This window comes from Cheilinus undulatus, linkage group 13, assembly GCF_018320785.1.
Source record: "Cheilinus undulatus linkage group 13, ASM1832078v1, whole genome shotgun sequence".
NCBI classification, from domain to species: domain Eukaryota; kingdom Metazoa; phylum Chordata; class Actinopteri; order Labriformes; family Labridae; genus Cheilinus; species Cheilinus undulatus.
Genome location: NC_054877.1, coordinates 3,516,530 through 3,541,340, shown reverse-complemented (window position 1 = coordinate 3,541,340; position 24,811 = coordinate 3,516,530). Strand labels below are relative to the sequence as shown.

Here is a 24,811-nt window from a genome sequence, read left to right as displayed (position 1 = left end):
AAACCCAACACAGAAAGTGACAACTAAAAAAAAAACGAATGAAAAATCCCAAACTATTATAACCTTGAATCAGGCCTTCTGATGGTTTTTCCTATGATTCAGTTCATTAACTAGCTAACAGCTGGCCTCAGACCTGTATTAGTGCATACATAGGAGAATAATATCTTATTTTGAAAGGCTATCAGGGATGAATGATCTCAGCATTAGCATTAGCTTCTAGAGATAATTATGGAGATTTGGACATTTCTACTGTTTAAAACGGACTCATCAGCAGAGGTGAGTAGTAACGCGTTACATTTAACGTGTTGCATTACTCAGGTAGTTTTTTTGAACAATCTACTTCTGAGAGTAGTTTCTGAGCAGAGCACTTTTTAACTCTACTCTGTTACATTTGTGATTAAAAACAATACTTCTACTCCGTTACATTGAGCATGCACTGGTTGCTACTTTTACTTGTCTATAATTTATTTTCACTTAATATTTTTTTAGCTGAGCTCTCACAGCAGCGTGAGGTAAAATCCTCAGCACCACAGAGTAAACAGAGGAGTGATCCTCCCCCTTAACTATCAACAGTTGGAGATAATGGCTGAAGATGTAATACCTGCGTCTCCTTCAGAGGAGCGTGTTCATCCCTGGACCAACATCAAGACTCTCTGCCTTTCAACCCACGAAGAACAACAGACACATAATACCTGCCTACTGTGTCTGCCTACAACAGAGGAAACCTCAACTCCAAAAACAGCACGTCAAATCTAAGAAAGCACGTAAGATAAACAAGCTAACGACTGCACTGCTGGTTAGATAAACAAGCTAACGACTGCACTGCTGGTTAGATAAACGTAGAAGTTCAAGTCTCTGTTTTAACTTACAGACTGCAAAGACTCAGTTGTGTCAGTGATAAATGACGTCGTGTCCAATCACGCCACAAATGTGATCTTACACGCCATTATTTAACGTGACGTCGTAGGTGATACTGTTATCGTGTGTGTGGCATATCTCTGATATCAGTGATTATACCTATCCTATCAGAGGTGGGGGACTTGAGCCACATGTCTTGACTCGAGTCAGACTTGAGTTGCAAATTTGAGGACTTGAGACTTGCTTGACAAACACTGGTAAAAGACTCGACTTGCTTATGACTTGGTCTTTATGACTTGAGACTTGACTTAGACTTGAGACAGATGACTTGAAAGGACTTGACTTTTTTTATTTAAAAATATTTAAATTTTTTAAAATTTAGATTACGTTAGAAATTATGTTTTATTTTGAAACATGATCAGCTGATTTGACAGTGTAATACACGGAGCACGGACTAAGAACGGTCCGCAGGTTAACACAGGAGCAGCAGTCATGGAGGCAGCTAGACCAAAGATAATTCAGTTTGGGTTCAAGGGTTATGTTGTTGATGACGGTATGAAGAAGAGAACAGTGGTATACAAGGTCTGCAGCTCAAAAATCAGTGACACGACCACCACAACATCCAACTTCATCTGTCACTACAAAACACAGAAAGAAAGGTAAGCTAGGTGTGTGACGTGGATGTGTTTGCGTGTGTGTGTGAGATATAAAGTTCGTGTGGATTAGCTCTTCGTAAGAGTTTGATTCATATTTGATGCATATTTGTTGTCCAGTGTGGACAGATTGACTGGCACCTTTCTGTTTTTTTTTTTTTAACGTTGAGGCAGCGGTGTACACTGTCTGATGGTAACGTTTGCTAACATGAATGCTAACATAGCTTATTAAACTAACGTTAAGTTTAAGATATGTATAAGATTAACTAACGTGACATTATATGAAGGCATATTCATTTTCTGATGATGACCAGGTGGACAGCAGGGCACCAGAAACCTAGGTGTCTGCTGATTACATCCCAGGTGTTGATTTTATCATGGCAGACGTTGCTTCATTAATAATTACATAAGTTACATTATTTTCTGATGATACAATTCATTGTAAGTTTTTTTTCCTGAAAGTTTCTAAAAAGTCATGAATGTAGTCCTTGTTGAGGGTCACTTAATAGCATACACATGCACAATGATAATCATCAGCTTTGTAAATGTTTGATTTGAATATTTAATATAAACACATCAGGCTATTATTATATTATTACCTTACATTGTAAAGCAGCCTCAAAAAAAGAGAAGTGAAGAATATTGATTTTGTTAACATTTTAAATTTATCCTAAAGTCAGTATTTTCTAGGGACACTTGCAATATTTTTAAGGCCATAAGCCCTATAAAGGTTTTCCTATAATCATCTCTGGATAATAATGGAAAAGGACTTATTCAGTGCAGATATCCGACTTTTGTATGACTTGACTTGTGACTTGCTTGACTTATAGCAGGGACTCGACTTGACATGCTTGATTCTCACCACAGTGACTTGGGACTTTCTTGAGACTTGAAAATTATGACTTGAGACTTGTTTGTGACTTGCACATGAGTGACTTACTCCCACCTCTGCCTAACATGGTTATAACGTGGGGCTAGTGGGCCAAAGTTGATTCAGCAAGTTTCAGTTTGGCCAAATTTGTTGAGTGATAATCAGGATAAAGTTCATAAGATTATTTTTATATTAGATATGAGAAAAAAATCATTAACACATAATTAGACAAAATTTTAATGTGATTAAAAAGTAAGAACTGCAAGAATTCATGTATGTGAGATTAAAATCATGTAGAAATAAGATAACTATAACAAGAGAAAGAGTCTGTCTTTTCTCATTATATTAAATTTTCCATCCCATAATTGTGATTAACAAATGTAACGACTGCTGCTTTTTTATTTCTTTTACTTTTGGCAAATTTTGTCACTTTATTTATGACAATGTGCAGTTTATATTACTACCCCTGAATAATATGACGTGATGCAGTACGCTTTAATAAATTGCACAAAATGAATTTATTCATGAAGTTGCTCACTATTTGAGTAGTCTTTTAATGAGGTGCTTATTTACTCTTACTCAGGTACTTATTTTTATGAGTACTTGTACTTCTACTTGAATAATTATTTTTGTTAAGTAACAGTACTTTTACTTGAGTACTATAACTATGTACTCTACCCACCACTGCTCATCAGCTGGTGTTATTGGCATATATGTGAATACTTTTGTGCAGTTTTAGTCAGGACTAGCTGACCGATATCAGTCCACTTATTTTTCTTTGTTTGTTTTCATGCAGACTGAAGTCCTGTGATTTGTGGTACCAGTCTAGAACAAGACAAATGACTACAGATTAAGATACAATTTATCTGTTGGTCAAATAAACTATGGCAATAAACTCTGAAAACAATTCACTGAAATTATTATCAATATAAGTACAAGTAATTCAAGCCTCATCTATAGCTCCAAAGTTGTTGACTTTTGACCCCCTATCATAGAACTGGAGCAAAAAAGAACAAATACGTTCTTTTGCCAAGAAGCTTTATTATGATGGAAACATCTAGTTACCAGTCACATCAAGCTAAGTCTCGGATAGCCGTGGGTTTTTACTGACAAGTCTTTGCCACTAGGAAATGCAGAAGTATTCACCCCTCTGCCTTCTGTCTATTTCAGTTGACAGAACTCAGCGGTGGTCTCATAGAAACCTACTGGCAGCATAAGTCCAGCACAGAGAGGCTGGGTGAACGTGGTCTGGATCCTGCGGAGGAGAGTCGGGGTTCCAGAGATGCTGTAGAAAGCCAGAACACCTGCACTGTGGTCCAGGTACACTCCTACTCTAGTGGACCACGGACCTCTGAGTGGAGTCACGATACCGTTGTGACCGAGGTCGTAGCACTGGTCAAAACAAGACAACGCCCAAGAGGTGTCATCGAGCCCAAAACTAGGGTCGCTCAGACTCCTTTCTCTGCTGCTCTCGTTGTATGCCACTGCCACACAGAGTCCTCTTCCTCTCCACTTCATCTCCCAGTAGCAGCGTCCAGTCAGAGTCTCCTTACTCAGGAAACTGTGGAATCTTTCTGGGTCTCCGAGGTAAGACTGTATCTCACCCACATATCTCACCCTTTTTCCTCCATGAGATAATGCAAACAGCCCATTGGCTGTGTCTGGATCTACTGTGAGGTCGATGGCATACTGTAAGAACTGGTCTCTGGTCTTGGGCTCTGGTTGTGACAGTATACGGTCCACTCCAGCCTCTGTCTGCTGGATGTTTGTCGGCCTCTCTGTCAGAACGTCCTGCAGTTTGTCCCTGAGTTTGATCATGTCTGCTATCACTTCTTCGTAATACTCCAGAGGATGGATGTGGATGCTGGATGAGTCTGTAGATTCCCTGAGTTGTGACAGTGAGGGGTAGTCCCGGAGAAACTGGATGTGATCCTCTGTGTGGATCAGCTCCTGGAGTTCAGTTTCTTTTGTCTTCAGCTCAATGATCTCCTTTGCCAGATTCTCCCGAAGTGCTATCACCCGATGTACCTCAGTTTTGTGCTTGGATCTGACCTGCTCATTCAGATCTGAGTATCTGCTCTGCAGGAGAAGGATCAGCTCAGCCACAATCTGCTCACTCTGCTCGATCGCGTTATCTCCAGATCCATGGATAATCCCCAGTTCCTGATCAAGCATCTTCATGTTGTACTCCCTTTTGTCGATCCTCTTCTGGATGATTTGTTGATTGTCCTCTATCTTTTTCTGCCTCTCGGCTCTCTCTGTTGCAGCTGGAACTGTTTTGTGGTCTTTATGTTCTTCCATTAAGCAGAGATAACAGATTGGCTGCTGATCGGTGCGACAGAATATCTTCATCAACTCATCATGTGTGGAGCAGATGTTCTCCTGGAGCTTCTTGGAGGGCTCCACCAGCTTGTGTTTCTTTAGGGCAGGAGATTCATGATGAAACTGGAGGTCTTTCTCACAATAAGAGGCCAGACACTGCAGACAGGACTTGCTGGCCTTGCGTTTTGTCCCGGTGCAGACGTCGCAGGCCACATCATCAGGTCCAGCATAGGCGTTACTAGCTTGAGCAGCCTCCAGTCTGCTCTTCTGGAGATCATCCACTAGATCAGCCAACATGGTGTTTTTCCCCAGGACAGGTCTGGGTGAAAAGGTCTGCCTGCACTGAGGACAGCTGTAGGCGTTCTGCTCATTCTGTTCATCCCAGTGGATTTGGATACAGCCCGCACAGTAGCTGTGTCCACAGGGAACCGTCACCGGATCCTTCAGGAGATCCAGACAGATGGGACAAGATATTTTCTCCTGGTCCAGCTGAACTCCTTTCTGTGCCATCGCTCCTTGTTGAGATAGGTGTGTAAATGAGGCAAGCCAGCTGAGTATCTGGTCTTCAACTGAGTCAATGGACCATGTCCTGTCACTTTTATCAGCACGGGGGTGGGGACAATCACAGTATGTTTGCATCAAAAGGGACCCCTCCCCTCATTATTATTCAGGTATTTGTCTGCTATTATGCTTGGGACTTGATTTTGTGCCATGTATAGATCTGCATCTTTCTCTGTACATCAATAAAACATGTCTGGAGTAAAGACTGGGACCACAGATAGGTTTGGTCACCACATCACATTCTTTAAATGGCAAGACAAACATAGATCTGACCTACTCATACATTATTAGGCCTAAGAGGCATCAAGAGAGCATTATCTGATTTAAGACATAAAATACTACCAATGTTGACAGTGATTTGATGGATGTCCAAAGTTTAAAGTGGTTAATAAATACTTTAGCTCTGTGTGGTATTGGATTTTTGCTGATATTTAGGGCCTGAGCACCGAGGGCCTGGGAGTCCTATTCTATTTGTAGACGTTAGTTTTATCCATTCACCCCTTTTGGAGGCCGTATCATGTTCAAAAACTCACCAAACTTTCCAAAAAACTTGCCCCCCTCAGAAATTCTTGACTGATGGTTGAACAATGCAAGTTCATCACCCAGGGGCCCCGCAGTGGCCCCAAACATGAGACAGGGGACTGCATAAGATCTACTGGTTAGACAAAAAAAGTACAGTAGGGACCACATTACAAACAATTTTTGGTCAAATTTTGGCGTTTTTGGCCAATTCATATGTTTCATATTTTAAGGAACCATTCCAAGTGGATTTATCCAATCGACTCTAAAATCCAGCAAGTTCATTTTTCCTTCTTGTTCTGAATAATCTACTTGGGTTTCTTTTTTCAGACTATTTATTGTAGGAGATGTTTTTACCTTGACATGTTTCGACTGTCATCTGCAGTCTTCCTTAGAAGCGTCAGCTGACCGCTGTGACATGTCCTTAGATGCTGTTCTTACGAGGTGTGGTCAGCCTGACGGACCTAACAGGGTCGGAACTATAACGTTTTCATCTCCATGTGGACAAGGCCATAGCACCCTTTACTGGGGGCTCAAAGTCAGTGGTTCTCAACGGCACCCACCATCAACTCCTTAAGGAGAATTGCAACACATATTTTGGTAAATTTTTGGTCAACCAGTTGTATTTAATAAAAAATTTATAGAGCTTGGGCCTAAGACAGTGTAAAAGGTGTAACAAAACAATGAAACAGGACAAAAAGTGCATGTTTTAGAGTCTCATAGACAATTGGCGCAATTATTTTCCCAAGCACACATCCGCGACCCACTGAAAAGTCCTTCGTGACCGACTTTTGGGTTCCAACCAACCAGCTGAGAAGTACTACTCCAAGCAATAATAAATAATGATAAATTGTATTTATAACGCACTTTTCATTTCGAGAAATCTCAAATTGCAGTAAAAAGGAACAGTAAAAACATAAAAATGTTAAAAGAGCACTTAAGGTAAGTTAAGCCTCTTTAAAGAGGAAGGTCTTTAGGTGCATCTTGAAAGCATCCACAGTCTGTGGGGTCCTGAGGTGGCTGGGCAGGCACCACAGACGTGGTGCAGCAGTGCAGAAGGCCTGATCTCCCATGGTCCGGAGCTTGGTTCTGGGAGGGTGGAGAAGGTTTTGGTGTGCGGAGCGTGTATTCCTGCTGGGTGAGGAGTTCTTCGAGGTATGGTGGGGCGTTTCCATAGATGCACTGATGGGTGGTGAGAGCGACTTTGTAATTTATTCTTGCAAAGATGGGAAGCCAGTGAAGTGTGCGGAGTACTGGGCTGATGTGTTCATGTTTTCTGACTCTGAGTAGGATCCTGGCTGCGCTATTCTGGATTAATTGAAGCTTATGGAGACTTTTGCTGGGGGTCCCAATGAGCAGGGCATTGCAGTTATCCAGTCCAGAGGAGAAAAAGACGTGGACGAACTTCTCAGCATCAGATACGGTCAGGGAGGAGTTTAGTCTGGCAATGTTCCTGAAGTTGAAGAAGAAGGATTTACACAGATGATTGATGCTGTTTTTAAAATTTAGGTGAGGGTCCAAGTGGATAATTTATGTATTCCTCTTACTGTGTCGAACCTATTAACACTCTGATTTTGACCTAAAGACCTCAATATGTTCCAACATTAACATGTTTCATAAAAAGATGCCTCTGTGGCCACGGCAACCATTTTTAAAGCTCGCCATTTGTGACAGAAACAGTGTTGGGCAAGTTACTTCCAAACTGTAATATATTAAATATTACCAGTTACCCACATTTAAAAGTAATGAGTTACTTTACATTATTACTGTCGTTTTAGAGTAATAAGTTACTTATTACTTTTAGTTACTTTTTCTTTCACCGCAATAAGCACTTAGGTTAAGTTTCATATAAATTTTGACCTGATACAGATAACAAAACTGATATTTAAATGTAGTTCAGACCTAAAACTTGAGGCCCTAAAACGTTGGAGAATGAACTAATCAACAAATAAAACTGACTTTAAAGTAAAAGTAACAATGATCAATAGGCAAAGACTTCTGTTGACATGGGCCTGTTGGCCCAGCCTAAATCTCCCCTAACTGATTCAATGTGTGGCCAGTAATTACAGCTGATGTATGGAGATTTTTACAGCCATAATATTGGTTGTAAATACTGGCAGAAATGTTCACATCTGCCACTACTGATATCATGCCGTCAAATTGGATTAATAAATTTTACATGTAATTGTCTTTCATTTGTCTATAAAATGTTAAAAATGCTTACATCAATGTGTGAGAATGATAACGTCAGAGCAAAGAAGAAGGAAAGATCAAAATCTGCTGACAACATCTGTTGATGCAACATTATTTACTGATGTGTCCAACAGGACTGATACCACCATTACCAGTGTTGAGCCAAAGCATCAGTGTCTCCCCAGTTACTGCACCTTTTCTCTATTGACCCATTAGATTCATCAAAGAACGACCCATTTAGACCCTGGCAATGACCTGGGCCATCATCGTCAGTCCATGCCCTCCATGAATAGGACCATGAGCACCCACCCTAAGGACTCTAATGTTCCAAGGACAGGTCACACACTCCCATGAGCATCCTAATCAAGGTCAACAAAGCAAATGTGTAAACAGTCCCAGGAAACACAAAGGAGAGGTGGGGGAGATTTTCTAACCGTTTTATGTCTGTTACTGAAGCCCCCCCAGGTCTTCTCCTGGACTAAGGAGCCTCCTCAGAGGAATCAACCAAGCTGACCCACTTCTACCTCCTAGCAATTTTTTGAAAACATGTTTTTGACATCAAATATGCACTCATATCTGTCGCTTTCCAACTGATCAATAATAAAAGAAAAACTGTGACCACATTACAACATGAACATACCGGCTGTTCACATATTTCACAGTAATAATGATAATAATAATCACTGATGATAGCTCAGTGGTTTACATTTATGGGAGAGATCCCAGTCAGAGCTAGTGTCCAGTTTGGGCCCTTGGGCAAGGTTCTTCATGACAGGAACACCTGTCCCAGATGTAAGAAGCTTGGGACAAAAGCGTCTGCTAAATGCCATGTAACATAATTGGTCAGGAGAGGTGGTGGTGAGTCCTGATTTTAGAGCAGTTAAGAACCACTGGTTTATCAGAGTATCAACACATTTTATACAGTGGTGGCTGGTCAGGGCTGGCCCAAGCTTACTTGGGGCCCTAAGCCAAGTATGATTGGGGGCCCCATCCTCCGATTACTGTTACTGATGCAGCCAATGTCTGCGCATAAACAACTAATCTAAACCCCTGTGGAGAAAAATGAGGTAACAGAACTTGAGATTTTGTTCATTTTATTTCAAACCACATTATAGATATCAAGAGAAATTTAACATATAACATCACATACATTACTTTGTTAAATCTGAAGTGATTTGTCTCAGTTGATTCTTTAAATGAGTTAAACTAGACTCATGTATTTGACCAGTGTGTATGAACTGTCTCTTTAGTCCACTGATGATCATCCCTGTATATAATGGTAGTGACTATTAGATCCAGACTCTGGGCCCACTGGCATGCATGCAGTGAACTGAGCTGTGAGCTGGACTGTTGTGGATCTGGAGAGGACTGTGATTGTCCCTGGGGGATCAGGAAGTCCTACACTGCTCTGTCTCTGCTGGGATGTTCTGGGTTTTACCTTTCTGCACACAGATGAAGAAAGTTTCCTGTCTCCCTTATTTTTTCTGGAGTGTGTTTGGAGATGGTTGTGTTGTTCCTGAAGTCTGTAGGAGTGGACATTTGTGGAGGAGAAGAACTTCTTCCTCTTTTTCTTATCTGTCAGGCAGTCTTATAACGTATAACAATGTAATAACTTACATTTATGTACAAAACACAGAAATCAGGGGTGGAAAGTAACTAATTACATTTACTCAAGTTATTGTAATTGAGTAGCTTTTTGTGTACTTTTTTGAGTGCTTTTCAAAATCACTACTTTTATTATTGTTGTTGTTGTATTCTGTGTGCTACTGACCATCATGCGTCATCAGAACCAAACACTGGCCAGTTTGCTGTCTTTGACAGAAAGCTTTATGTGCCTCAGTTTAAACTACAAGATGACGTCTTCAGGGGGCAGGGGGAACCTGGTCTCATTCAGCTCCCAACCAGCCACAGCACACTTCTTTGTTAGTGAACTCACATTCTTTCATTGTTTCTTTGGCTCAAGTTTGGCTGAATCTTTGCTTTACTTCAACTCAGTTTGGTGTGTTGCTGATACTCAGGGAGACTAGTTCACTGTTGTTTGACTCAGTAGATTAGTTTTGATTCTCCCTCCATTTGAATCCCTTTGTTTTTACAAACCTAATTCACCCTGAGTTAACTGTCTGATCGTTCCAGGGTTCATGACCTTCTGATTATAAAGTGGATTGTGTCTCACTGAGTAAGAGGCTCCATCAGAGCTGATATGAGAACATGCAGAATATGACAAACATTTCCTGCTGTAAAGATTGAACTGATATTTAGTTTCATCACCTTCCTCTCTTCCTCTGATAGAAGAAGGAAAACACTGCATAACCTTTTGACCTTTGACCTTAACATAGAATACAGAACGGGAAAGTTACCAGAACACATGAGGACATTTACAAAGTTATCAACATAAAATTCTGACTTTTCTTGTTTTTATCTCTAATTCTTAGCCAAAGTTCAACATGAGTCTCACAGGATGTTACATTAGTGAGATTTTATTTTTGTATCTTCATATTTATTGACAAGAAACAGAATTGAATTGAATTTGAAATAGTTTTATTGGAGTAAAATAAGAGATGATTTGAATTTTGTTCAATCTGTCAAAAATACAAAACAAACAAATTTCTCTGAGTCACATCCTTAAGATATCGTACTAAAACTGCACAGGAAAACTTCTACTGATAAAACAATGTAGAGAGTAGATAAGTACAGCTGTTTTAATATTTATTTTTATTAGTGCTGTCAATCGATAAAAACGTTTAATCAGATTAATCACAGGGTTGCTGTGGATTAATTTTGATTAATCATGATTAAATAGCATTCATTTTAATCTATATTAATCGCATTTCATTTTGCATAAGCAAACAGACTCAAGAAAGAAGGGAATATATATGCCAGGGCTATTCAATTACAAATTCAACTGGACAAAATTTTTGTTTTGTCTTGTTTTTTTTTGTTTTTTTTTTTACTCAAACTTCCCATCAAGAGGTCCAATGTGCTGTTTAGTGTCTTCCATATCGAGTTGGTTGGTCACTAACGGTTCAACGGCCCAACGCGGCGGCATGCTCGACAGTAACCCTACTTGGACAAACTGCCTGAAATGCGTTGCCAGAGACGTTTCAGGGATTTTGAGTCATTCTGCACTGTAGATGGGTTATTTGCGTAAAAATTTTTAATCAGATTAATCATGATGGTGGATTAATCCGCATTAACTCGTTAATTTTGACAGCCCTAACTTTTAAGTTTAATCAGGTGCAGAGGACTAACGTTTCGACACGCACTGCGTCTTCATCAGAGTCAAACAGTAATGGTGCAGTTTGAAAACCTTAAAGACCCTGTAAAGTGAAATCCAAAGTTTTTGTCTTAACACTCTAGAAATGTTGGAACATGGTTGCTGTAAACATGTGAAAACTCCGAGATCTACATGAGACTGAATTCTGGATTTAGGCCATTTCATCTCTTTCCTGGCTTGGTTTCATGTGGGCAGGGCCAATATGTGGGCTCACAATGTCACCACTCCTCAGGGAGGGAGAGATTTTCTCAACTGAGAGTTGCAGCGGAGCTGTGATTTGCCTGTTTGTAATGTCCTGCTATTGCGTAGTCCATGTTGTTGTTGCGGATGGCTGCTTTGTGTTCTGCTATGCGTGCTTTGAGGGGACGTTTAGTCAGACCGATGTAAACCATACTGCCGGGACATTTGAGCATGTAGATGATGTGTGTGGTACTGCAGTTTATGAAGGAGTTTATGGGAAATCTTTTACCAGTCGTACGCTGGGGCTTCGGGCGTGCAGCAGCACACCCCGACCCCAGCGTAGGGGTCTACACTGGGCTGTGCAGTAGCAGACGTCGACCCATACGCTACGGCTTTGCCCTACGCTATTAAAACCCGACTGGTTCGGTTTAGGCGTTTCAATCTGACCGGTTAGATTAAGGCATTAAAATTCGACTGGTTAGATTTAGGCATCAAAACCCAACTGGTTAGATTTAGGGTCAGCCTGTTGGCAAGCGGACAGAGCTGGAATTTCGTCATGGCCAATGTACGTCACGCCCCAGCGCAGAGGTTTCGCTCCACCATAGAGGTCTCCAGCCGAACGCCCCAGCGTAGAGGTTTGCCTGAGGCCTGCAGCCAGATGCCTCTCGTAAAAGCTGGAGGGAGGAGCAGGCAGCCAGGTGTCTTTGAGAGGGGGTGGTGTTGTTGTGTGGACCAGTCTGTCTCTGAGGGAGCGGGGAGAGGGAGGGAGGGAGAGGGGGTTGTTCACAAATCTGCTTTAGGGCTGGATCACTCTGTAAAATATGCCAGTGTTTCATGATGGTGTGTTTCATTTGGCCAGTGATGGGGGAGAATTCAGTTGAGACGCAGGGGCATGAGGATGTGGAGGAGCGCTGTGCTTTTACGAGGAGGCGGGGTCTATCGGAGCGCACCGCCCGCTGATAGGCTGCTTTGATGATATCTTCCTTGTAGCCTCTGCTCAGAAAGCGCTCGCTAAGCTCCACTGCTTTGCGTTCAAACTCATCGTGTGTTCTGCAGTTTCTTTCAGACGTAAAAACTGTCCTGTTGGGATGTTATTGATGAGTTTTTCAGGGTGATGGCTGTCAGCTCTGAGGAGTGTATTTCTGCTTAATGGTTTGTTGTTTTCCTAGATGGTTAAGTCCAAAAAGTTTATTTTTTCATTATGATGTTCAACTGTGAAACGTAGATACTGTGTGGTGGAGTTAATATAGGCCAGAAAGTCACTGAGTTCATCAGTAGTGCCAGTCCAGAGAAACAGGATATCGTCTATGCATCTTTTCCAGAGTGAAATCTTGGGGTGAAATGAATAATTATTCACAAGAGACTCTGAAGCACAAGAGTCTCTCTCCTCATTATTACCTTGGAGACCATCCAGGACGCTCTCCTTCTCTGTGCTGCTCACCTCACTTTGCAATGATGAGTATATTTACTTCTATCAAAGAAACTACTGACACACGCTCAGAGAATCTGTCATTCACCGACGAACAAGGTGCAAGCATCATCCTACCGCACTCAACATTTGTAGACATCATGGAGAAACCACAGCCATGTATCCTGTCCCTCAGCAGAGAATTAGAGGATTTAAAGAAAAGAGACACTCGACTCCCCTGGCATGCCATCACTCTCTCTGAGTACTGGAGGGAAAAACACCCTGGGGCCTTGATGACGCCGAATTCATGAATAAATGGAAACAAATATTGAACAAATGTTCCTTTGACCTGATGCCGCTGATCATCGAAAAAAACTAAAGCTGAGAAAGCAAAGACAGACACTGACATCAAACTGTTGGAGGCACAGATCGCAGCAAAAGCGACCACAAAGGAGCTGAATACCATCACCAACAACACGTCTTCTCTCAAATCCTTCGAGGAAGAACTACAGAACTACAAGCTGAAGTAGTCTGAGAGAGACACAAAAGACTACGCAGATAGAAAAATGTATGAATGGAAGGATGAACGGAAGAAACTTCGCCAACCCCGCCCTGCCCGCCATCCACCAATCAACGAAAGCCTCTCCACATCGATGAGTGACTACGACTCCTCCCAGACCAGTGACGTTGACAGCCAACGCAGCCACGGGCCTTTTTATGGCCAACGCCAAGCCTCGCCGCTACCGGAGAAGAGGAGGAGGAGGGGGAGACGCACGAGAAGGGGCACGAGGGGATGAAGGAGCGGCACCTCTGGAGTCCCTACGTCGCTCTCAACGCAACCAGAGCAGACAGTAATCAACATATCCGGCCCAAATCTGAGCACAGATGAAATTTAAAAAGTTGACACATTCAAATTTTTCCAGTCTCTTCAGCTCAAGCACTTTTTCTCCCCTAGATCTAGTGTTCTGACAGATGATGATGTGGTCTTGAGAAATTCTACTGCTAATGATACGAATCCACCTGACAGGGAGGTTACACCCTTCAAAAAGAAATCCAGCTTTGTTCCTCATTTGAATCTCGATCCCTCAATCATAGCCTACAGCAATGTGGTAGAAAAAGACAAAACTAACATCTGTAAGAAAACACAAAGTAAGAAATGTAATCTATCAAATGCCAAATTTAAATGTCTGAATGACCATGGGAAGAGAAATGACATCATTATTCGCTCTGCAGATAAAGGGGGGTCCATAGTGGTAATGAGTCGTGAACAATATGACATTGGGATCAAATTTCAACTCACAGACGTTAACCATTACACTCCCCTGGTTCAAAACCCATTATCTGATTACAAATCTGAAATCGACCTGGTCTTAAAACAGAGCTTTTCAAGAGGCTGGATAACAGAAAAAGAAAGTGAATTCTTGTATATCGTTTTTATCCGGACTTTTTCCGAGAGGAAATTTGTGCTAAATCCCCCCTCCTACTTAGGAGACACCACAGATGTTTTGAACATTTTGGGATCATTTAAAAACGACAGGGATTTTATTTTAGTCACCTGTGACGTCCAAAGCCTGTACACATGTATCCCACACGAGGCAGGCATGGAAGCACTAAAATACTATCTAGACCAGGGGTCATCAAGTACATCTGCACAAGGGCCGGATTTAGTCTCAACAGAAACTCTCAAATACACAAAAAATAAAGAAATGTTTTATATTATTTTAGTCATTACCAGTGAGATCTATCCCTATTATCTATAATGCAGCAGGCCACAAGGAGACAGGCTGGACCCCTGAAAATCACAGAGAATGGGCCCTCCCCAGTGGTCATTAAGCACCAGTGTTAACCCATTTTTGACACTTTCAACCCTTTTTTAATACCTTTTGCCCCCTTTTGCCTCTTTAACACAATTTTTGAAAGTTTTAACCCCATTTAAACCAGTTTTCCTGCATGTTTTATCCCCTTTGTGACACTCTTATCAATTTTTGCCACTTTTCTTCTATTTTGCCACTTTTTAACCCCTTTTCATTACATTTTTTTCAACAATTTTTGCAATTTTAAAACCAATTTTCCCACTTTTAACCCATTGTTGATACCTTTTGCCTCTTTAACACAATTTTTGAAAGATTTTAACCCAATTTAAACCACTTTTCATGCATGTTTTAGCTCCTTTGTGACACTCATCAATTTTTGCAACTTTTCTTCTATTTTTGCCATTTTTAACCCCTATTCATTACATTTTTTCATCAATTTTTGTGACTTTTAAACCAATTTTTCTCACTTTTAACCCATTGTTAATCATTTTTGCCCTTTGTTTCCTCTTTTTAACATTTTTTTTGGAAGATTTTAACCCATTTTAAAAAACTTTTCCTGCATGTTTTGCCCCCTTTGTGACACTCTTTAATCCAAGTTTTGCCACTTTTCTTTTTTTTTCCACTTTTGAAACCTTTTCATAACTTTTTAAAAACATTTTTTGCAACTTTTTTTTCCACCTTTTTCCTCTTTTACCATTTTTTGCCACAATTAACCTCTTTTCACCACTTTATCTGGTCATTTTTGCAGCACTTCTGCCAACGTTAACCCTTTTAAAAATACTAATAATGACAGTAAATCTCTGAAAAAAACAAACAAAAACCAGATCAAATGTAAAGTCATATTAAAACTATTTCAGTGTTATTTTTTGTGGGATGGATTTAACAGCTGCAGACATTTAAAGCCAAAAGATGCTCTTAAAATTTCCTTTTCCTCCTTTTCTGAATTTAATGATCTTTCAGGGGCCGGACAGGAGGCTCTGGGGGGCCTGATATGGCCCTCGGGCCACCAGTTGATGATCAGTGATCTAGACACAAGCTCTCATGCTCTTCCGCCTAATGAATTCTTGCTCACCTTAACGGAGCTTGTCCTCTCTAGAAACTATGTCCAATATGCAGGCTCCTACTATTTAAGAAACAAGGGGTGAGCATGGGTAGTTCTTTTGCACTATGCCTGCTGAACCATGGGGTTCTGGGAGGGTAAATTTATTCATAATGGGAATTATAATTCACCCCAAGATTTCACTCTGGAAAAGATACATAGACGATATCCTGTTTCTCTGGACTGGCACTACTGATGAACTCAGTGACTTTCTGGCCTATATTAACTCCACCACACAGTATCTACGTTTCACCATTGAACATCCTAATAAAAAAATAAACTTTTTGGACTTAACCATCTATGAAAACAACCAACCATTAAGCAGAAATACACTCCTCAGGGCTGACAGCCATCACCCTGAAAAACTCATCAATAACATCCCAACAGGACAGTTTTTACGTCTGAAAGAAACTGCAGAACACACGATGAGTTTGAACGCAAAGCAGTGGAGCTTAGCGAGCGCTTTCTGAGCAGAGGCTACAAGGAAGAGGGCGGTGCGCTCCGACAGACCCCGCCTCCTCGTAAAAGCACAGCGCTCCTCCACATCCTCATGCCCCTGCGTCTCCACTGAATTCTCCCCCATCACTGGCCAAATGAAACACACTGTCATGAAACACTGGCATATTTTACAGAGTGATCCGGCCCTAAAGCAGATTTGTGAACAACCCCCTCTCATCTCCTTCAGAAGAGCCCGCTCCCTCAGAGACAGACTGGTCCACACAACAACACCAACCCCTCTCAAAGACACCTGGCTGCCTGCTCCTCCCTCCAGCTTTTACAGGTGTGGTCACTGCACTCACTGCTCAAACTCCTCTGACACCAAACACTTCTGTCACCCCCAGACTGGTAAAAGATTTCCCATAAACTCCTTCATAAACCACACATGTCATCTACACGCTCAGATGTCCCTGCAGTAAGGTTTACATCGGTCTGACTAAACGTCCCCTCAAAGCATGCAGAACACAAAGCAGCCATCCACAACAACAACATGGACTACGCAATAGCAGGACATTACAAACGGGCAAATCACGGCTCTGCTGCAACTCTCCATTGAGAAAATCTCTCCCTCCCTGGGGGGTGGTGACATTGTCAACAAGCTCCTCGGGAGGGAGGCACTGTGGATATACACCCGTAACACGGTTGAACCATTTGGACTGAGTGAAGAACTCAGCCTCTTGTGTTTTTTTGTAATATGTGGATTTGTTCACTGAGTAGGCCACATTTTACCGTCTTTAATTGTCGGTCTATGTATTTTGTACATATTGTATATTTTGTATATATTTGTTGTGAATTCTGTTCACATATTGCTGTTTGGAATAGTTGGCTAGACTTGAGTGCTGTCACAGTATTGGTCCACTGCGGGCTGACGTCCTACTCTAAACCAGTGGTTCTCAACCTTTTCAGCCCGTGACCCCCAAAATAAAGGTGCCAATGACTGGGGGCCCCCAGTGTACCTGACGGTGGTTGAACACAGCCATGCACATTCAAGAAAAGTCATGTGCAGACAAGACTGTCCATAAAGGGAGATAAATGGGAGAGTTTTCTGGAGCCCAGCCAAACTGGGGGCAAGCAAAATCATGGTCCATTGTAAAGTTAAGCTGGGGTATTTCATATTTAAGCTGAAAAATAACCACTCTTATCAAAGACACAAATTTTGATTCATTTGTGTAGTAAGACGCCCTCGTAAAATGTAAATCCTTTTGTTAAAAACAATTAAAAATAGCTAAAATGGATAATAATGGTGAAAAATGGTGGGAGAAGTAAAATTTGATTTTAAAAGTAGCAGAAATGGGTTATAAATGTCAAAAATAAGACAATAGTGGAAAAAAATGGCAAAAATTGGTTAAAGTGGCTAAAACGGGAATATTAAATGGTAAAAGGGGATTCAAAATTGGCTGAAATGGCATTAAAGTGGCAAAAATAGGTGGAAATTTGGTGAAATGGGATTCAAATTGATAAAATTGATGGCAAAAAAGGGTTAGCGGAGGCAGAAATAGTCAGAAACTGGTAAAAATGGGCATATCATATTATCAAATGTGGCTTAAAAAGTGGTAAAGGGGGTTAATAGTGGCAATAATGTGTCAATAGAGCCAACAATAGGCAGAGAGGGGCAAAATTTGGTTTAAAAGTGGCAAAAACAGGCAGATAAAAGTGGTGGAAAGGGTTTAAAATGGATAGAAATGGATTTTAAGTTGCATAAATATGTTAAAATTGGTAAAATTGGTGGGGAAAAGTGATAAAAATTGGTTTCAATTTGGCAAAATTGGTGTAACACGGCAACAGTGTAATTAAAAAATGTTATTAGTTTTGTTTTAAGGCATCTGGAGACCCCCTCTCAGTGTCTGGCGACCCCAAATAGGGTCTCGACCCCAACGTTGAGAAACTCTGCTCTAAACAACCAATCAGTGTTGTAACTTTATTCAGGAGGGTATTTAAGGTTTTCAAACTGCACCATTACTGTTTGACTCTGATGAAGACGCAGTGTGCGCCGAAACGTTTGTCCTCTGCACCCGATCAAACATCATCATTCATGTGCTCCAGTTTCTTCATTGGGTTTACCTGGTAGATCCATTGAAACACTTCTGCTTGTTGCTGGTCCGTCTGTGAGCACCGACCTCCATTTTGTGGAGGGGCGGAAGCGCAAGAGACTCTCTCATCATTCATTTATATGTATTAAATGAACAGCTTAACAAATAATGTTTAGGGAGAACATTTGTGGTGTGTTTCCCTCTTTTCTTCATCCTCAGGACACTCCCCTACCTTCTTCATGAGAATCCTGGTCCAAATGTAGACAAATGTTCAACCACTCAGATGTACAGAATAAAAAGATGTTGCAGTTTAGGTGGAATAAAACACAACTGAACAGCAAGACAGCACAAAACAAACATGTTTGAAAGAATGGAAGCAGAGGACAAGCATGCATTCAAGTCACTTTACTCCACTTTCACATGAAATGTTTAATGTTTATTTTTATCCAGGGACAGTGTGCAATGGCATTGATCATTCATACAAAGTAAATGAAAATATGGTTGCACCAGATTTAGCAAGTCGCTAATTTCCATCTGTTGTCCCACATAAAACTGACACAAGACATACATAAAAATAGCAGGGACAAAGGCATACACATGACAGGACCACAGCTAACGAGACAAAGTACAAAATTTACACTGTTAAGAAGGCGATAAATAAGTTCTACTATGCCAAAATTGTGTAAGGATAAGAAAATAATCTAAAATTTTTACATATGTATTTTAAAAGCTAAGTCCTAACACACTAGATAAATAAAACCATAACTAGACCCTGCTCTATGAGATGTATAAAGTGCAGAGCATTATCATAATATGTCTATGGAACAGTATTATCAGTACAGAAATACAGAAAGGCAATTGATATGTCTTGACCATTACACATCAGCAACATTACATAGTGCCTAAAATACAATATTGACATAAAAGTGTAACCAAAGTTCATCAGTAGCATAATAAGCTACCAAGCTTTACAAGCGACATTATAAAATAACCATGATGCAGATGCAGCAATACAAAAGTACATGTAGGCAATTAATATATACCACTACACAACAGCAGCATTGAAAAGTGCCAAAGATATGATGGTTAAATAGAAGAGTAACCCAAATTCATCAGTTGCATTATGAGCTACTAGGATTCAGAAGCTGCATTATAAAAAGGCAAAGATACAGTAACAGCATTATGTCATTAAGCTATATTAACAGCATGGTTTCGTAAACAGGAGATGAAAAGTACATTATAAAGTAACCAAGGTACTAACGCAGATTCCCTACTGTGCTCAACAGAGGCAGTAGGTGCTAAGAGAAACTCGCTGGATCAGTGCTGACAAGACTGATTACTCAGAATCCAGTTTTTAATGCCATGGGTGAAGCTTTGAAAGCTTGTTATACTTTTCAAGTCATGTGGAAGTTTATTCCATTCTTTAACTGCCTTATAAGAAAAGGCTGACTGGGAGAGGGTAGAATTACGTTTTGGGATATTACAGTCACCTGTTGAGACAGAGCGTAAGGCTCTGCCCAGTGACTCAGAGCGAGGCTGCACAAAAGCTTTTAGGGGTGGAGGAGCAGCATTATGGATTATTTTATGTACTAATCTAATATCTGAAAACGTGATAAAGTTATCAAAGCTTAGCAATTTGTGTTTCTCCAAAAGGGAAGTTTTGGATCTTTCTTGAGGAATGACCTTGTTATGTTGGGAAACTCAGGTTTGTCATCCTGAGAAAGGAGATAAATAGTTGAGATATTTGGGAAACAACCTAAATTTACTCCTTATTATGGGGAAATGGAGTAAATCAAATATATACATGGGCTCACTCAGACATCCATAACTTCTGGCCCCTATATTTGTGACCTTCTGAAAACAGATCAATGAGCTACTTCTTGGCTCCGCCCCCCTAACTGATAACCACTGGTCTACATGTGGTCTAGATTGATTGTGTTGGTGTTGTTGGTGTCATTGTTCTTTTTTCTGCAACAGCACACAGAGGTCCAAAGCTTCCCAAAGGTCTCTTTTCTGATGAAAACATACAGAAGTAAGTCTGCAAGTGGACTCAGCCTTACAAACATGAGGGAAAGAAAAGGTAGAGTGATATCATGGGTGTATGTTCCTGCAGTGAGCCAAATAACGTAAGGCAGGAACAGCAGAGTATAAATCAGCAGCACCAGGACTAAGATTGCCACGATTCTCTGTTTTTCCCCAGAGGGGACTGAGACAGAAGTAGAGAGAGCTCTGAGGGTCCCAACCAGGAAGAATATGAACAGTGGGAAGGGAATGATGAAGAAGATGGAGAGGATGATGTCTAAGACAAACTTAGTAACCCAGAGAAACACAGTAAAAATCAAGACAAGAGATATGATCCAGACTACAACACAGACCGCCACAGAGATCCTGATGGTTCGTCTGAAGCGGTACCACAGTGGGTGGGCGATGACCAAATATCTGCAAAACAGGATGGACATATTATCTCTGAAAAGATGCACAAAACTACAGAAATATTATATTTAATACTATTTAAATAGATAGTTACCTTTCCAGTGAAATACACACCATGAAGCAAACACTAGTTAATAGACCACAACTGTAAGTACGGTCCACAGTGAAGGTCCATCCCACAGTTTCTGACTGAGCAACGATCAGACAGCAGAACTGAATGAGGTCAGATATGAGAAGGTTGATGATGTAGATTGGAGCCACATGACCATTCTTTACCTGAGGAAAATATAGAAACAGAAACAGAAGATAAGAAGTCATAAACACGTTCTGTAGTCCTCCATCCAGAATGGACATCAACCTCTGCACAGCTACTGCAGTAACAGCCTCGTCTACATTTTCAGTCAAATCTCATTCTCTATGTCTGGAGTTTTTACACAAGCTGTCAGCTTCTCCTCCCTGTACCTACTGAGCATCACTGATGGGATCTACATGAACTACAAAAGAGATAAAGATTAGTTCAGTAGTAGTATGACTTTAAAAGTCAGCTGAAGTTTATGGGACGAGCATCACCTTTGATGGTAGTCAGTAAAAAAGTAAATCAGACAGATAGACCCAATAGTGTGTAGAAATAAAAAAACAGGGGATCAGGGAGCTGATGGACCAGTGGATAGGTTTCTCTATGAAATTTTCTATTGTATTCTGTTATGCAGTTTTCTCCTGATTCATACACCATGTTTGAGTAACACGACTCACTTTGAAGTCAGGCCAACTTTCAGCTTCATCGTACGCTGTTTCTGGTGTAGTGTAGGAGACACGATGGCCAACCATGGCCCAATCAGCTGTCCCAAACCTTAGACCATATTTGACTTTGTAAACTGTCCATCATTATCTTAAATCACCATGTAAACAGTAGGAATGCTGAGCCCATGAGCCTTCTCTGGACATAATAATGGAAATAAACAAGCAAGAATCAGTCCTACCTGCATACAGGTAGACAGTACCTTCAAAATGTATTTGACCCTTCCTGATTTCTGTTTTTTTTTTGGTTGTGCATATTTGTCACACTGAAATGTTTCAGATCATCAAAGACATTTTTATATAATTTACATTTTATAAACAAATAAATAAAGACATAAAACACATACCTGAGAGTAGAGAGCATAGATGGCCATGAGTATCAAAGGGAGACCGATACCAATGATGATGTATGTCACTACATGCATGATGAAGTTGACATATCTATGGTACTCAGCCTGAGAGGGGTCAACATAGCTGTCGTTCAGGAGGGTGTTGTAGTCGTCATAATACTCATCCAGAAGGTCATCATAATAGTCAATGGTTTCATTCAGGAGGGTGGTGTTAACAGAGATGTTTGCCATTCTTCAGAGTGAAACCTGAAATCAGAGATCAAGATTTAGACAAAAAACATTGCATGAATAAAATGATTTTTGAAATGAAAGTAAAGTGATAAAAACATCTGTATTTAGGTTTGTTGTCTGACAGGCCACTGTGTTATGGACCACCAGACCAAATTTCAGTCATGAGAAACATCTCTAAAGTTATATTATTAAGGTCCAAAATCATTAACGTTCCTCCAATCATCTTTTTGAGAATTCTTGAAAAAGTCCTGCCCTTTCCAAACTCTTTCTATGGGAGCTTTCCCAGTTAAATATGAAGTATTTTCATGCTATGGATACATGAAACAGTCTATCTGGCAGGTCGAGTCAGCTGTTTAGGGTCTGTGTCCAAAGACGGCTTTTTCTACCATTGCCAGCACCTATAACCTCATTTTCAGAGCTCTTCTCACCAGCATTTATTGTTGCTACATTACAAAACTTGAATCCTTGGTAGGATCTGTACTGTTGTTTAAAGATGGTTCTATGTGCTTCGTATTTCCATATCTGGAGGAAATATCACACAGAGGACATGCAGACGATGTAAAGGAATCCTGTCCTAACACAGGCTGCTGTGCCATAGTCGGATCTTTACCGCCATAGTCTAATGGCGGCTTTACACCTCACTGCATCTCACTCCCGTTGTCTCAGTAATTTTAACAGTTTTAAGGCGGTCTTTCATCAGTCTTGGAGTTAAAGCAATATCAAACTTGTGGTCTCATGCATGTGAGCATTGAAGTCCCCCAGCAGAATGAGGGAGTCCCCAGAGGGAGCGCTCTCCAGCACCCCTCCAATGACTTCAAATGAGTGGCCCTTCTGAGCTGCTGTTTGGTGCATACGCACAAACAACAGTCAGGACCCATCACCCCACCTGAAGGCGGAGGGAGGCTACCCTCTTGTCCACCGGGGTAAACCCCAATGTACAGGCTGTAAGGAGGGGGGCAATCAGTATGCCCACACTTGCTCTGCGCCTCTCACCAAGGGCATCTCCAGAGTGGAAGAGAGTCCAGCCCCTCTTTATAGAAGATTGGTTCCAGAACCCAAACTGTGCGCCGAGGTGAGACCAACTATATCTAGCTGGTACTTCTCAACCTAGCGCACAAGCTCAGGCTCCTCCCCCACCAGAGAGGGGACATTCCACATCCCTAGAGCCAGCTTCTGAACAGTCAAGGTCCCTGTCTTCGGCTGCCATCCAGCTCACAACGCACCAACCTCTATGGCTCCTCCCACAGGTGGTGGGCCCATGGGAGGGGGGACCCATGTTGCCTCTTCTGGCTGTGCCCTGCAGGCAGTAGGCGATTTATTTATTTTTTTAACAAGGGGGATGCACCTGCAAGCCAGGATGCACCTGGCTTCCCAGTGTGCGTGTGACAGGGAGCGGCGAGGTGAGGCTGGACCGTTTCATGAACGAGGGGCGCAGAGTCCAGAGGAGCGCAGGAGCTGATGATCTGTTACATTGGTGGATTTATTAAAAATGTTCAGGGGTCATGACGACGCCCCCCCCTCACCGTGGTGACCTAGTACAAGTTATACTGGATGGGAATGCCGACGTAAAAAAAACAGGGGGCTAATTAAACAGTGGCGATCCGCTGCAGTTTAATACATAAATGAGAAACCCTGTAAAGGATCAATGAGTCAGGCAGAACATACTCAACTAAGCATCCCTGCTCTGCCCTGACAGAGAGAGGATGGCAGTTTAATAAAGGAGATGCATTTTGGTCATTTTGCTAACAAGGGGGACACCATTCCCCCTCATATCGCCTACTGGGGGCACGCCTGGCCACCAGGCGCTCGCTATTGAGGCCCACTCCCAGGCCTGGCCCCAGGAGGGGGCCCAGATGACCTGCAGCGAGGGAGATTGGAGTCCACTGTGTTGTTCCGCCATATGAGGTTTAGAACCGCACTTTGTCTGGTCCCTCACTTCTGAGTTAAGAAATAAAAATCCACTGAGCATGTTCATCGCTGCAGCCATGCAGCACTCTCATGTTTTCCTTTAGAAATGTCTGTAAATTTGAGAACATTACAGACTTCACTTATCCTGTGGAATGGGACGCTCCAAACACTGATGTCAGGGTCATTCACACATTATCAGAGAGATTTTAGTCTTTGTTTCAGTCCACAAAATTAACACTAGTAAAAGTAAAAGCTCATATTTAGATGTCAATAGCAGATTTTTTTAAGAAAGGAAAATCTGTACCATCTAAAATCTTTATAGTCAGGTCATACAAGGAATTAAATTATTATTTAATTATAGTAATTAAATTACATTACACCTCTGATTAAATCACTACAAGAGAAAATTCTTCTAAGAGATCATTTCCATAAATGTTGCCTCTTCATCACTTTACCTAAACACACAATTCAGTCAGACATCCCAGATAGTTGTGGTCAGCCGTATACTAGCTTTAACCTAGTCTTGGTTACCATAAACCAAACCTGTACTGAACCGTGACCTCTGTGACCTCTGTGGAGCGTTACAGCCCTACTCTGTAGTGTTTACCGTCATCATCAGTGTGTTTTATAAAGTCAGAACAGTGTAATATTTCAGATTCAGAGATGATTCAGTGAGCAGATCTTACCTGGATGAAGTCTCTTCACTGATCTCTGATGTTTCTCTGCATCCAAACTGTCTTTGGCGATTATGGTCAGTGATCACATTCACTCATGATATAACACTGCTCTTCAGGGAAGTCAGAAAAAAATA

General features: G+C 41.3%; 2 protein-coding genes across 2 annotated transcripts; both read right to left on the bottom strand.

Annotated features, from left to right (window-relative positions):
- Nucleotides 1-3,543: 3,543 nt before the first annotated feature.
- Nucleotides 3,544-5,214, bottom strand: LOC121519861 (tripartite motif-containing protein 16-like). The gene has a single exon (XM_041802949.1). The coding sequence runs from the start codon at nucleotides 5,212-5,214 to the stop codon at nucleotides 3,544-3,546; it is 1,671 nt and encodes a 556-aa protein (XP_041658883.1).
- A 14,908-nt stretch (nucleotides 5,215-20,122) lies between these two features.
- LOC121520108 (G-protein coupled receptor 4-like) lies at nucleotides 20,123-24,761 on the bottom strand. The gene is made up of 4 exons (XM_041803386.1): nucleotides 24,687-24,761; nucleotides 21,859-22,107; nucleotides 20,808-20,989; nucleotides 20,123-20,719 (listed from the first exon to the last, which is right to left on the bottom strand). The coding sequence occupies exons 2-4, from the start codon at nucleotides 22,090-22,092 to the stop codon at nucleotides 20,194-20,196; spliced, it is 942 nt and encodes a 313-aa protein (XP_041659320.1). The 5' UTR covers nucleotides 22,093-22,107; nucleotides 24,687-24,761; the 3' UTR covers nucleotides 20,123-20,193.
- Nucleotides 24,762-24,811: the final 50 nt, after the last annotated feature.